Source organism: Harpia harpyja, chromosome 14 (genome assembly GCF_026419915.1).
Source record: "Harpia harpyja isolate bHarHar1 chromosome 14, bHarHar1 primary haplotype, whole genome shotgun sequence".
NCBI classification, from domain to species: Eukaryota; Metazoa; Chordata; class Aves; order Accipitriformes; family Accipitridae; genus Harpia; species Harpia harpyja.
The window spans coordinates 33038083-33054367 of record NC_068953.1 but is presented as its reverse complement, the minus strand read 5'-3'; the positions used below and the strand labels follow the sequence as shown (position 1 = coordinate 33054367).

The 16285-nt window shown below is 36.5% G+C and overlaps 1 protein-coding gene across 6 annotated transcripts in view; it reads right to left on the bottom strand.

Annotated features, from left to right (window-relative positions):
- The window catches only part of ENTREP2 (endosomal transmembrane epsin interactor 2), a 178781-nt gene that overhangs the window by 26307 nt on the left and 136189 nt on the right, over window positions 1-16285 (bottom strand). For 5 of the 6 annotated variants that reach the window (XR_008238194.1, XR_008238195.1, XM_052807461.1 and 2 more), the window contains 4 exons: window positions 11204-11221; window positions 8385-8545; window positions 7665-7800; window positions 1011-1086 (listed from right to left, as the gene is read on the bottom strand). Coding sequence is in view for 4 of the 6 variants with exons in the window: in XM_052807461.1 (XP_052663421.1) it covers window positions 1011-1086; window positions 7665-7800; window positions 8385-8545; window positions 11204-11221 (391 nt within the window). In the remaining 2 variants the exon portion in view is untranslated. The remainder of the gene's footprint in view (window positions 1-1010; window positions 1087-7664; window positions 7801-8384; window positions 8546-11203; window positions 11222-16285) is intronic. The other variant, XM_052807463.1, reaches the window with a different exon arrangement.

Genomic DNA, 16285 nt, shown 5'->3' with positions numbered 1-16285 from the left:
AATAGTCAAAACTCTAGCACTGGACTTTAAATTTAGACTTTTGTATGTGGATGTGAAGTCTAAATGTACTTGCAAACTTTAGGAACTAGCTCTGTAGGCACAGCCCTTGTTAACAGCAGCACTTAAAAACTCAGTTGCCACGCTCCATTGCAGTTGTCAAACACCAGGATTTTAAAAGCAAAATTAATATTTAGCAGTAGTTAAAGGTGACCACTGGTGGCTCTGGAAACTGAAATCCTGCTTCATGGAACAGATACTTTGTGTGTGTAGGAACAGATGCTCCTCACTAATCTGTTAGACTGCCAGTCCCATTCTGGATGCTAGGCAAGAGAGGACTGTTTCTATTTCTTGGATCACTCTGCCACCACCTCTTTGCCCCTAAGTGTACTAACTGAGAACACCTGCCAGTCTATTCATTAATACGATATGAATATCATGTGGAAAAAGTATTTAATGGAAGTTTTCCTAGAATAATTATTTCATGCAGACTGCTCAACATCGCATGATCCATTGAGGCCATAATGTTTAAAAAGCCCTCCGTATCAACAGACATGGTAAGGAGGCCTATTCTGGTAACTTTTAAACTTTAAACAAACAGGCTCTGTGCTGCTACTCATCTACTTGCATTCACAACATCTATGCTTCAGGCAGCAAACTTCCTATTCAGGCTTCTGGAAGCCATGGAGGAAACTACTACATAGAGAAGGCATGTGGACTATCAGGAAGGCACCCGTGGTTGCTGACAATGAGAAACAAACTGCCAGTTATATACATGACTCTTCAAAAACAAATGTCAGTTGCCGTATCTGCCTCAAAGGGCTTTGCTGAGCAAAACTGTCCCCTGCATTTCCAGCCACATCAGTTTATGACTGTGAAAAAGTTCTTCTTACTGTGAACAATCTGAAAGCAAATCCTTCTTTCTCCATTGGGAAGGGCAGAAGAGAAGTAAAAGTCCACTCAAAAATCCAACTATATCTTTCTCAAGTAAACAAACACAATGCTGTGATCACCTTGTGTGCTGAAGTCCAGGGTTCTGTTCCTCTCACCCAAGCTTGATTCGGATACTTGCTCATCAGTACCAGTGACCTAAATGAAAATTGTAATGAAACGGCACATTAATCTGCAATTTACCAAAACAAAGTTTAGCACTGATGATCTTAAGAACATACCTGACAATGTGAAATAAATACCACATAAGCTGCTATTTAGACTGAAAGCTATTTAAAGATGCAGTATTTTACAATGTCTTTGGGTCAGGAACAAACGCAAGGCAAAGGAACATGCTTAAAACAATTTTTCATTTTTCCAGAATCTACAAGCTAAATTCATCTTAAATTCACAGGCAGCTGGGGCTGCAGGCCCACATTACAAAGCTTAATGTCTGCAATGCTTAAAACTAATGGTTTTATTACAAGCAATCTTTTTTTCTACAGTCTGCATTTTTCCATATTATGCTTTTTTCCCACCACATTTTATCACCCTAAAATAGGATAGAGAACAACAGAAACCATAAAATCAAGCACAAGAGCAGTATTTTCCTTTGGTTATTTGCTGAGATGTTAACACCTAATGTATTTTTAAACCCTATCACATCATTGCCACCCAAGGTGGCTGATGCAGGGTGCTCTCCAGCCTATTGGAGATTGCTGAAGGGAGATAATACTATCACCTTTTTTCTGAAAGGATGGATCTAAGTGGGTAACTTCCCTTCACTTTTGAGAATCATGTGAACAAAATACAGAATCAGTCTTGCTGGAAAGACTTGATCCATAAACACCTAAAATTTAGGTAATTTTCTTTCTACTGATTTTAATAGACTTTGGATTGGACCTTGTTGCCAATCTCATTAGATTTTTAGCAGTTCTTTGGGATCATGATTATTAAAAAAATTATTCCAATACATAGCTGGTAACAATAAATGAGAAAAATATAAGAGGAAAAGTCGAAGGGAATGAGATTAATACCATCTTTAGCAGAAAGCATCATATATATCTGCTTCTGTCTATAGGACAATTAACTCGTAAAAGCTTATTACAGCTGGTGACAGAGTCTAGAAATAACCATCAGTCACCTCTGTGAAAACCTTTTTGTCAAGAGCTTAATTTGTATCTGGCCTTCTAAAAAATTGAATGTGACACTATTACTCTGAAGCTATTAAGGAAAGAGCTTCCAGTGCATATGCCAGTGTAGATTAATGCACACATATATATGCATAACTTACTGTGCTCACTAATTTAAGTCTAAGGCTTAGCAAATACAACTCTAAACAAAGAACAGTACCAGAAATACTTTAACTCAGCAATAATAGATGGATAGAGGACTGGGAAGGAAAAGTGAAATCACTTGTATTTTTAAACAACTTGCTTCGAAATTTCTTAAAGGGTCTTTCTTTATTGAAGCAGAATATCGCATCTGTGGTAAAAAAAAAATTAGTGGTGTCACTTTAAGTTGCAGACCATTCCTGGGAACTAATTGTAGAACTGCTGGGAACTAACTGGAAAAGTAAGAAGTGTTCTCAAATGCTCTTTATTGCTGGAGAAAATTCAATCGACTAACTACATTTTGGAAGAAATAATATAATGTTTTAAGGGTGTTTGTTTCTTTTTAAAAATCTAGGGGTTCTTTTTAAATCTGAGTGGTTTCATAGATTCTTAATCATTGACAGGAAAATATCTGCTGAATATTTTTGCTGAAATGTTTATTGACCTTCTACATTCTCCCAGTCACCTGGCAGCTGTAGTGACATTGTCTAGTACCTATACAAGGGCCTAGTACCTACGAGTTACATGCAACGCTGAGGTTTCGGCAAACCTGTACTAATGAAAAAGAACCATCTGTAGCTTTGATTGAGTAAATTTAAAATAACAACATTATTACACAGCATACAAAGCAAATTTAAGGCTTGTGAAAAAAAGCTAGCTTAGCAATTCTTGAAATAAAAATATTGCGTCTCTCTCAAAAAACCCATGCTATTTTATGGGCAGAAGACAGACATACATTGTATTACATACCTTATTTTCCTATTACACAAACACTTCTAGATTACAACAGTTCAATCTTCATGTCTGTTTTTTATTTATTCTCTGCTTAGTTTGCCAAAGGGAAGAATTATAGCATTGACAGAATTTTTTGACCTGATAATAAGACAACTAAGCTCATTTGACACAAGCCACAGAGCAGCTATCAGTACTCTGCTTTGACATCTTGTTGGAACAGACCCTGTATTCCAATACAGGCAGAAGACAAACTATTTTACCTTGCAGTTAGGTGTTAATACTGAGAGTTCTTCAGCTCACCTAGGGTAAGGAGTCATGCCTTAGGGAAACTACAAAGAGGAACTGTTCTCAGCACCCTCCTCCATGCAATGAGATTTGGATCAGTCTTTCACATCCTTTGGAATTTAGACGGACACAAAAGCTCAGCCATCACACACCACATCCCTTCTCAGGCTCTGCCTCAATCTCAGAGGCTCCTACAGAGGCTGAAAACCCTGCAGCAAAATACCTAAAGACATGGGGCTGCATAAACAAGATAACATTCTTAGAGGTGACTCCTTACTAGGTGAATCAAAGGACACAGCCTCTCAGCTTAACTTCTGGATGCTTGCTTATATATGCAGACCATATTATATTATAGTTTTCTCTAATTACACCTGCTGGAAATTAAAAAACAAAACAAAACAACAAACCTCACAACCAAACCCCAACAATATGACAAATAGATGGGACAAATTTACACACAGAGAAATTGCTTCTTGAGACCAAATGGAAGACTGTGAACATTCCCCTCTATATAAAATTGCCCATATACAAAAAAGCACTCCTCATCTTTAAGGTTTATCTCTCAAGGGCCTCATTGATAACTAGCATCCTTAATAGTGGGAAAACGAGAGATTTCAAGATTTCAGGCATGCAGAAGAAATCAGGGATATAATTTGAATTTTGGTTTCTTCTACTTTTTTCAGTATTTAGCCATATTTTGCAAAACATAAGCCATTTAAAGTTATCTGATCAATGTGTTAATATTTCCTTTTCCTTCCCTTGTTCTTTCTCCATTCACAAGAATAATTGCTCAATGTATTTCATATGCATTTGGAATTGATTAACCTTCTTGCCTGGGGGAAGGAGAACTATGGTTTTAATTGTAGGAGGTAACACTGACAATTTTTATTAGTCAGGTCAGAGTTTTGGTTCACATAGGGATGGCACATGGTTTCATACAGGTTCCTGCACAGCCTAGGGTAACAAAACCTTATTGACTTGCACATCCTCAGACGTAAAGCTGGTAAAGACAGTCACTAACCTATCAATAGGAAAAGGAAAAGAAAACCCATGCTTTAAACAAGCCTGCACAGCCTACAGGTTAGTAAACCTTATAAACGGTCACTGGTATAATTCATGCAGAACCCTGATTTGTTGGTTCATGTCTTTTCTATACCCTAATCAATACTTTGCATGGAAAACAGCATGAAAAACACTTTTTTTCATAGTCATAAAATGGGAATTCCTAATCAGTACAGATGACAACAGCGATTTTTACTTAGATGCAACCACTAAATTAGCACTGAGATTTGTTGTCCATGAAATGCATGAAATATTGAGTCTAATTTGATACAATTTAATAAAATTGTAAGGACCTCAATCCATTTAAAAACAAACAAAACCTATTGCTTGATGCTCAGTAAGAGGTTTTACAATTATGACATTATTACATAACAGTTCCCAGAAGCACTTCTGTAGCTAAAGCTCTGCCATGATTTCCATTGCAAAGTCTGCCTTTGAGGGATTTATAAATCTAGTTATTTCAGTTCATACTGTACTGTAGGTTGGTGCATATTATATGGGAGCACTTGCATCATGTAAGAACTCAGGACTCCATTTTGTTCCTTTTGTAGACTTAAAACCGTCTTAGACTTTGTCTCCATTCCTCCACTGACTGCAAAAAAATACATTAGGCTTTTGTTGTCAAGAAAAGTATATGGCTACAAAGTCGCTGTGTTGGCTTTAGTTAGCATTGCCAATGTACTTCACTTCTGATACTCAGCACCTGTTGTTATTTTGCTCCTACAAGCTCTCTGAACCAGAAACTACCTGGCACGTATAAACTCACTCCGGGTAAGAAACTGTGTAATTATCACCATTTAGAAATTAAAAATCACCACTCATTTTCACTTGCGATTAGAACAAACACTTCTGGAACCCAGGTGACCAGAGATGAATAGGCAAGGCACTGACACTGATCCCAGATGCCAAAAAATAATAGTCAATACATCTACTTATTAAAGCTCATGCTCTTCTTGCAAGAGCATGACTTTGCTGCTTTAAATTACGTTGTGTTAAATTATACTTTTGTTATATGCTGGTGCTATTGTGCTGCTGGAGGTCGATGCTCAAGCAAAGTGTAATCCCAACTACAAGAGTGCTCAAAGTGATTTTTGTGCTTAAGTATAACTAGACGCTTTTCTAAACCTTACTTAGTACCACATACGAATTCTTATCACAGATATGATCCTCCTCTTTCCCCCAAAACCATGTATAATTCATATTGCTTTTGCCAATTCTTTTTTTTAATCACTCAAAAATATCAACTCCTCCAGGGCTTGCAGGTTCCTCTGAGTTACTGTAAAGCAAAAAGGATGGAACTCAAATAAAAAATATTTTAGAAAGGAGATGGCCTCGGAAACTCCAATTTTGCTGTTCAGAAAAGAACTTCACTCACAAGCAGTTTATAGTGATTCATTTTATTATAGCCAAATAAATCAAAGGTAGTGGAATGTTTGGCCTGTTTATTGTGGCAGGTGGTGGAGGGTATGACACAAGGCAAGGACTAGAAGAGTTGTCGGAAGCTGCTTTGTCAGTCACGGAAGCTGGAGTCAGGCATATCTTGGCAGTTTTTTAATTGCATTTTTGTTGGGGACTGTGCATCCCAATGTTCTTTTTTTCTCAGACACTTGTCTTATTAATTATCTTAATAATCTTCTTGTGTATAATAGTAAAAAATTATGTAAGTTTTATATAAGTATTTTATAGTTTTGTGGTTTCAGTTGTGGTTTCCCCTAGCAAACTTTACAATGTTGTATTTTGAGGAAAAGCAAAGTACTCTCCTTTGTAATGTGTGTGCAGTTTGGCAACCTGAACACACATATTTCCACAGTGCGCTATTAACAACTGATAAGCAATATCTAGAACGTTTGACTCCTTGAGTTTTTACTGAGGCCTGCAAGAAATTACAGTTTCTAAAAGCCATTTTAAGTATTTTCCTATTTGTGACAGCTGATTCAATTATCACAAATCACTTCAAGCAAAACTTGGCTCAGCTTAGCTTTGGCTGTACATGCAGATACATTATAATTTTAGTTTCAGTCGAGTTGACACTGTGTAGTAAAAAATAAGGCAAAAAGCGTAATGTAAATATTTGTCTGAAGTGTACCGGATCCTTTCTCAAAGGTCAGAATACAGGTGTTACGCACTCTCAGGAGTATCTGTTTCTGCCATGTAACAGAAGAAGCTATTAAAAGCTGTAACAGCCAAAAGTATAAGCAATAGATAAAGAACTACTCATTGCTATTTCATAGGAAGAACACATCCCTAGCCTTTCATCATTCAAATCTTTGCTCTGTTTGGTTTCTTATCAGCTAATTAACAGTGAAGCAGGAATCGGCTTCTAGCACTTGGGTACCTGATAGGAGCCTCCTTATGGAGGCTGTATCTTACAGCTACTAAAGCATAAATTTGGCACTGAGTTCAAGGCATCCGGTCAAGACTAGAGCGTACCATTACAAGAAAACTATACTATTACCAGATGATCCCAGTACTTTTCCAGAACATGATCTGAAATCTGACATAAGTGGAGGACTGCAAATGGGTATTTTTAACTTTGTTAATCTGAGGTTATTTACAGCGATTTTTGTTAGGAATTTCCAAGTACATGTTCTACCTACACATAGTTTAAAATGGGAATTCGTAATTATCTTGGCTCAGATCACACGTAGAGCAAAACCGAATGTCCCATGAGCTCTATGCTATATACACACATACACAAACCTACAGAAGTTACTGCATTACATGTCACAAGACACACAGTTATCATTTTCCTTATTAAACCTACACTGTTGTACTGAGCTCCAACTAAAAGTAGTATATTAAAGTGAAGCAAATCCACTATCATCAGTAGTTAGAATAAAAAATATTTTACAACTGTAGGGGTTTTTTAAGAAAATAAACCTGCTTCCTAATCAAGATTTCTTGTTATAGAAATTAAGAAGTGTAATCTCATTTTAAAACATCATTATCCTTTACAATTAAGGAAAAACACTGTGCTTCAGTGACTCCAATCCATTCTTCTAGGCTTTTGTTACTGACACTCCAGTATCATACAACTTTTTTAATGGATGATACCAGCTGAAATACTACTACTTGCATAAGCATTTGCCCAAACATGCACAAAAACATAAGGAGAATACAAATTAAGTAAAATTTGTTAGTTAAACCCTTTTAAAGAGAATAGTCTGAAAAATGTTTAAAGAATATAAATATTTTCTAATGGTTGTTCCCCCAAAGTACAATTAACTCCTAAATTATTTTAGATCATTACATTTATCTAAAATTGTTTTGCATCATGAAAATGTAAAGACTATGTAAAGAATCTTCTTTGCCTTTCCTTACCTGACTGGCAGGCATCTCTCCAATCACTGCCTCATAAGGAGGGGGCAGCTCAGTTGGATACAGCATTCCTGGGCTGTTAATGGTTACTTCATATAAAGCACTGAATGGGGAATGAGGAAAGTCCAAATGGAGACCTCTGTTTAAAAATACAAACAAGCAAACTTAACTATTAAGAAATGGCATTGGATTTATTTGGTAAACTATTACCTACACCACAGTGATGTAGAGCATTCTCTGAATTCAAAGCCAAGATGCTACAAAGAATTATATTGAAGAAATGTACTAGACAACCAAAATGAAGCCCTCATTCACAGGGCAGCTTCAAAAATTGTATTTCCTTTTGGATGCCAGCCATCTCTACCAGCCCATTTTGCAGTCATGAATGTCCTTCACTGCTCCACACTAATAGACATTAACTGAAATTATTTCCTTAGAAATTTAAATCTCATATTCAACTTCAAGTGCATAATGTTAACAACTATGAAAGGATTACCTATAAGCTGATCTCTGCTTTAAGTTCAGATATTGTTATCCTTGTCTTATCTAAGTTCAATCAGTTCTCTATTACAGCAGTGCTTTAACATGAATATTTCCAGGTGCATCCTAAAAAATTTGTAAAAAATTTATGTAATCTCTCAAGAAAAGAAGCACTTTGAAAGAACTTCTTAGTCTGTAGCTCAGAACTATGCAATGACTGAAACTATAGGGAAGAAGAATCACCTCTGTGCCTCTATCACTGGTGTGCAGGTATATTCTGGCGGGTAGTAGGGTGGAGGCGGTATTGGTGGTATGAACTCATCAAAATCCAAGGTCTGATGCAGGATAGTTCCATGTGGAGTCATGCAGTCAGGATTGGTAGAATGTGGCCTCTGTGGCAGAAACTGAAAATGAACAGGTCAAGTTTCTTCAGATGGTAGAAACATCATCACCAATAATAAAAATTTTAATAAAAGGTCAGTATTAGCAACCCTGACCAATATCTAATTTCATTAACATCCATACTGAAATGAGACACTTCTGGGACTGTAAGAATACTTGAGGTCAGTAAGGAGTGTGAGTCAAATTGCCAAAATACAACACAAGGTTTTACACAGACAGAGGGAGGCCTGTGCCTCAAAGTTAGTCACTCTTAGGATGCAGAACACAGACACGTAAAATTAAATAGCTTTTCAATAAATACTTATACCTTGTAATACAATTTTATTATAGCACTACATAATCAGCTGTATTTTAATAACTGATGAACAATAGATACAACTACCAAAATAACTACTTGCATGTTTTTGTTTCCAATTTGAAATGCCTTGTGCTTACAGAGAAAAAACCCCAACCTCACTCCCCCCAAAAATCCCTAAATAAAACAAACTAGGAAAAAGCTACCACATAGTCATTAAATTTTGAATAAGACAACTACCAATATCCCACCTATTTTTCACTTCCAAAAAAGGGGCCATTTATAACTATTCTTTATCATTCTTGTAAAATAAAATATTCTTAATAGCCATTTGTGGTTTGGTGATACAGACACTGCACACTTAAATGTGGTATAAAGGTTTTAAGTACTGGTATGAAAGAAAAACATTTATTCCATATAAACATCCCAAAACCAAAAAGAAAATAGCTACACTGAATAATAAAAAGTAATAATACTGAGAACTACTGTCAACATTTGTGACAGGAACCTAACCAGCTTCTCGCATAGCAGTGATATCAAGAAGCCATTCTGATACCTTCCATATCAGAAACACTGTAACTTAACGAGTCTTCTAGCAAAGGCTTAAGCTACTTCAAGATCAAATATGGACCATTCTGCAGATCACATGGAACCCTGCCACCTTGACCTGGCTTTATATGGTCCCCATGGATAAAAGGGGATCAAAAGACAATCCAAAACGACAGAAGAATTCTTTCTTCTCCCCGCAAGCTTCTGCTGTCATATCACTTTTGTTGGATCAGTAGATGACTTGGTCTTTAGCTCTTGCCTTTTAAAACAAGTGAGCTAAGAAAATTTGCTGAAGGCACATTTCTTTTTAATACTGGAACAAGAGAATATATATCTTTGTAATGCTGTGTCCTTACATTACTATTGGTTTAAATCCATGATAAAGACTTGAGAAGCAGTGAAATAAAAGGGAAAATGCTTATGCTTAGGAGATCCAGCAAATAGAAAGTAAGTTACCTTCATTTTTAATGTCACAGTTTTATAATTTTCACTTTTTCAAATTTAACTTGGTGCAGTTATGCTGGATTTACATTACCATAGAAATGATATTGGTCTTTGATATTTAAAAAGTTGAGTTACATCTTAATTCTACTAAACACACTCTACGTATGTTGTTTCAAATATCAAAGCTGTAATAATGCAACACAACAGAGGGTTAGGAGGACCAATTTGAATTGTTTGTGAAAATGAACTATTAGTTGCTTACTAATCGGCTCTCTAGAGATATTTTCACAAGTAACTATTAAATAACCTCCTCTGCAGAATATGTTGTATCATTATATCTTACAGCCAATCAATGACTTTCAGCCATTGTAGTCTACTAATGGTACCGGAATAAAAGATACGACATCTACTTGATTTACTCTTTGTTAAATAAACTGTCTGATGCTGTTAAGCACCCTCTTTCATGTGAGATGTGATGCTGTTATCCTGTACTATCAGATATTTCTACAGGTTTGTTTTACAGAATAAAACTACATTTTTGCAGTCATTTGCTCTAAATTTACCTGATCTTTCAACAGCCATCTCCCAAACTGTAACATTACATTAATATTAACCGTTAAACACCAAACTGCTGCCCTAAGCAATACGATCATCAGCGATCATCAGTCTGCTACCATCCCAAATACATTGAAGAATCTTTTAGGAAAAAAGGAAGCAAGACAAACTTCAACTTAGTGACCTAAAAACTGTATAAAAATTTATCATAACGAAGAGAAATATCTGTATACTCTGGCTCACATTTTGCACCCTACTTGATTCCACCAAACTCAGGACTACACTTATTTTCCTAGTAGAGTTGATAATTTGGGTCATTTTTACAGTCTGGAAACTAAACAATTTTCTTTTACAACTTTCTTTACCTTCTCCCAGACTATTTCCATATACAGCATGGAACGCAAGCTTTGTTTTGCACCAGAGAACATGTACCTCTATCCCTTCAGTTCTTGAGTTCCCTGGAGCTTGTTTCATTCAGCCATATATAGGGAACAATACTCTTAACACTCCTCAGAACAAGGCAATTAAACACATAGCACTTTTACAGTGAGTGAACTGTCAGCGTACATTTTGTGGGATGTGACAGAAGGGAAAGGTTTTACACAGGGTAGAAGAGGCTGTGGTTCAAGAAGGAAAAGATCTAATGTTTAGATGCAGTTCAGTTTAACAGCAGAATCATTTCCATCCCTTTCAAGAACCTTTACTGTGAATACATATCATGGCAACAAACTCTGTGTGACCAACGCTGAAAATGAGTGGCAAACAGACATGAAAGATGCACATGTTTGGAGGGGGGTGTTTATAAACAACAGTTTACCTGTGTGATATCATCCTGCTGGAAGGCACAGAAATTAAAGTGAAAAAGGCTGTAAGAGGGAGACTAGCAGGAAATGAAACAATAGCAAATATAAGGGATTATCACAAAGAACAGACATCCTTGAGAAAACAATCAGAAAGATACTAAGTGGGAAATAAATCATATCTTATTCCATACTACCCTATCCACTAATCTCTACTAGCCTGCAAAAGTTTATTCTTCCTACAGTAGAGTGTATTTTAAAAATCTTTAAGGGTTAGTCTCAAATGGTGAAGACTGTCAGGGGCTCAGCAAAGACTTAATACAAAGTCCATAGGTAAGGAAAAGATTCGGTAAGAAAATGCAAACAGCTGACAAAGCTGGACTAGGTGGAGGAACACTGACAAATGCTTTCACAAGGAAATGCACATTTTTGGTATTAGAAGACAGTTGTTACTAAATAATCACTCTCAAAATGTTGGTGGCAAGTAGGACAGGCAGCAACAAGAACTGCCAAACCTAAAATGAAGATGGCCTATTTGGTCACAAGTATAAACAAGATCAAGTTGCATTCAATGTAATTTCAAAAACTATAGCTCACACTACGGAACAATTACAAAGCAGGTCTCCCAGCCAGGCTTTTGGGACTAAACCACTGGCCACTGCAGAAGCAATGGATAGAAAACAGTTGCAGACAAGGATAAACAGCAAATAGCACCACTGGTAAACACTGTAAATAGCCAACAGCATTAAAAGCTTTGCATAACTTCATAGCTATCAATAGATACCTTGAACATATTTACTAGACATAAATAGATATTCCCTGGCTCTGGAAATCCCAAATACTCAACTGTTTCTATTGACCACCTGGAGCTCTTGGATGCTGGGAGCTTTCAGAAATCCAACAGGCAGTGAAATACAGATCTAGAATTCGTGCTTTTTTTAGGAAATAGCCAACCTTATGTTTGAAACTTGGCATTCAAACTATTATACACATGAAGGTTCTTTCTCAGCCTAAAGATGGCCTTACTTTAGTCTGTAGAACGTGTCTGATACCTAATAGGCATTATACATAGACTGGTGCGTGTGCTAAAATAGATGTGCAACATAGTGCACACATTGTACACAGATTTTTGTGTGTTTTAATTGGGCACGCTTAACTTTGACAGAGTTACACAGCCTGCTTTAAACAGCCCTCATCTTTATTTCATACTGATGACTACTTAATTTGTTACTTGGTTTGCAGTTATGAGGGAAGAATAAAACATGCCATTCGGCTGCAGCAGGGTAAACAAGAAAGCTGTACAATGCTGTGGTTTTGTACCTACTTCTTGGACCTGAATTCAATACAGAAGTTAGCCATGGCATCAGTTGTTAACAAGCAGAGAATTAGAAACACAAATGTTAGAAGCACACCACTTGCAGCGGGAGCAGAAGAGGTAGAATTTTTCTGAAAATGCAGTTATGCTCAAGGGTCTGTATACCATAGCACTGAGAACTCCACACAGCCAGGGATGTAGGGCTGGACACCAGTGACCTTCTCAGCAAGCTTAGAACCTGTAGCAAGACACATATGCCATCACTTACCAGTGAAGGCAGCAGCGCTTTGTAGAATGACAGAACTCTCCTCTCAGTTTTTAGCTTTTCAAGGTGAAATAAACGCCATGAATAAGATTGTAAAATTCACTTTCCTTTTTTATTGTCAGACCAAATTTCCAGCTCTTCACTGAGAGGTCATCTAGAAGCTGGTCACTGGAGTGACCAGAATGATTGGAGTTTACTATTTATGTCCTGAATATTTGGAGTATATTGAAGTTAAAGCTGACAGAGAAGTCTCAATTAAGGAACTGAAGAAACAGCAGATAAGAACTGTAAATATAATTCTCTAATGAAACAGTTACCCAGTGTGATAAAATATGGTACGTCCTTCTACCTGAGATCTGTGAGACTAAGAACTCTTCATCAGTATTTCCAGGTATGGGACATCCCCACTAAACATCAAGAAAGACATCCTCTATTCTACATATTCTTCAGCTGATCAGCACTATTGATTCCATCTAAAGGACAGTGCTGGGATTCACTGCTTAGCAACTATGACATACCTAAATCAGTAATTGCTATACATCAGTACATGACTAGTGCTTTAAGAGAATCTTCTTATCTAGAGTATTTCCCATATCTGTATGTAATTACCTCTGCCTTCCATATCACATTTAATATATTTACTGTGTAACTCTGAAATGAGTCCTTTGGAGACTCCAGGGTTCGTTATCCTCATTTCAGTCTCTATATGTAATTTATAAAAATCTGCTAATTCTTGGGAATGGGAAATAAAATTTTCTAATTGCATATACTTAAATATTGGCACGTTATCTATAGGAAAAACTCTTTGCAATATACTTGGGTCTATGATTCTGTCTTCAATTAACTGTCCTTGTGGACAGGTTGCTTTTTGCTTTTCTGAAACACTGGAATCACTGTCTCCTGGAGGGAAATGCAGATACTAATTGTCTGGAAGAACAGAAGGATCATGGCTGACTCTTCCAGTTTGTCCTTGATTTTAAAGGGAAACTGCAACACAGAAGATACTTTGATAAGGAAAACACAGATTCAAATTTTTCTGCTCTGTTCTTTTGCAGTTGCTGTTCCTATAACCAGCACAAGTCATTAGCTCTGTAGTCTCAGAAGAACTAGTCTGTGACACTACATCTTTCTTGAAGTACTGACCATATTTTAAATAGAATTAAATATTAAATATTCTTATTCTGCCAATAAAATGTGAAATGGAAAATGGTGTGTTTTCTAAAAATGTCAAAAGCTTTCCTACACCAAAGGTTTGTTTTACCTTTTTATTTGTGGTCGGGGGTGAGGGGAATATTTATCCAACCATATTTACAGTTAGGATGTTTCTATGGATGTACGTCATTCGCAATGCATATTTCTAAAAGGACTGTCATCTGGGCTTTACAGTGCCTTTAAGTGAGCTTTGTGCCAAAAAATGTAATATTTAGGTTTTGAAATAATAAAAATAAAAATAAAAATTATGTAATAACTTAAAATCAATTCTCACTTAATGTGAAGCTTCATCCTGAAGGGGGTTTTTTATTACTATTTCACTGGGGTAAGGGGTTAAACAATGCCAGCAAGATATTATCCTCATACAGACGTTCTTTATTTGAGGTGTTTGAGTAGAAATATTAACTACAGCCTATTAAGTTAATGACATGCTGAATTATCATTATGGCTGATGAAAACAGTAATTAAATGTTACAGCTGTCATGTGTCATCATTACCTTATTTCCTTTACAAAATAACAGATTGTTTTAGATATCACAAAACATGAAGAACAGTCACTAACAGCGATGGTGATAAAATCAGAATACACTGAATGATATCAGTGCCAGTACTTCTAGGATAAGTACTGTATAAACATATTTAGAGTGGAAGAAGGACTGGAATAGGTGTACTTCATGGAATAGGTGTACTTTGTGCTTTAGCTTGGCCACAGTGGGCATAATTTCTTGTATTTCTATATTTAATTCAGGCAGCTACCTTTTGAAGAAAACAGGGTGAATTTTTGCAGTAGCCATTCATTAGACAAGACGAAAACTGAAACTGCCTTAGGTAACAAATAAAATATCATGGAAGTGACAGCTTGGTTATTAAGAGATGTTTCTTCACATTACAGAACCTTGATATAATCTGATTTGATTCACATTTATCTGCTGGAGGGGTGTGTACACAGAAAGAACAATTCTGGGAAGCCCTATAATGGAGTGCAGCCTTAAACTGTCTAAAGTAGTGAAACACATAGCAAAAGCAATTTCAATCTTTAACTATGGTATCATTTACTCTTGCAGCTTGAGTACAATTGGTAGATTTTTTTTCCCCCTGAGCAACTGTGTATACTTAACAGGGTGAGAAAGGTTAAAGTGAGGTGAAAAATTTGGGGTACTTTCTGAAACAGTCAACTCAAAGACGGAACAACCTAGGAAAATATGCTTTTGTGTCCCATACGACAGTACAAAATTAAAAACTAAAGGAAACTAAAATACAATGCAATAAAAATAGTTTGCAATTTTTTGCAGTATTTTTTCCTTAATGCTTGAAACCAAATGTTTGTTTGGTGGGATTATTTTTAACCCAAAAAACTCCTTCAAATTCATTGGAAAATTTAATCTGCACTTACTACCAGACAGCTTGTGTTTATATTTTCCAGGGCATTTTTACTAAAATATCAGTACATCAGAAGGTAGCAGTTTCCAATAAAACAGTCAATCTGCTTGTATGAATCAGATACTCACTGTATGCAAAAGTTAGCAAGACAGCAGATACTCATGAAGCACTGTTGCAGATTTTCTTGAGACTGTATTATACCTGCTCTATGTTCCTAGGCAATAAAACCCAAAGCACATCAAACACGCCAGAAGAAAACTTGGAATTATTTGAAAGTTGCACACCATTCTAACTGATTAATTTCTGAGACAGGAACGCTAACACAGCACATGAATCACAAAACTGATGACCTAATGATGTCCAAGGAGGATGCTCCCTATTGCATAATGCTTTTGCTGGCTAGGAATTGTATTTTTATGCCTCCTCTTCCTACAGGAGAGCCTATGTAGCTCTTGAATACTGTAAGAACAGAGTAAAAGAATCAGCACAATCATTAAAACCTTTTCATCTAAGAGGGGTGGTATCTCTTGCTGCTGCTATCTTAAACTTCCAGCATGGTACAACCCTGCTAAGAGAAGATGCATACCTCAGTGAAAAGTAAAAGGAAAAAGCACAAATCAAGCATTAACAAGCAAGAAAAAAGGAAGTAAATCAGATTTCTGGGTGCAGTAGAGGAAAAGGGAACTGCAGATCATGGGACAATAGACTGAAAATAGTGAAAGAAAAAGAAATCTTCAGGTCAGAGTTCAGCTGGTCTAAGTCAGCGTAGCCCCAGGGAAGTTACGCTTACTTAGGCCTGGTAGGAATCTGGCTCAGCAACCTGAAAAAAGAAAGGGAAAAACTTAAGGATAAACAAACAAAGACTGGGATTGAGCAGAAAGAAAGATATAATTCCCTTCTTCTGCAGAGAGGGATGAAAAGTCTCAT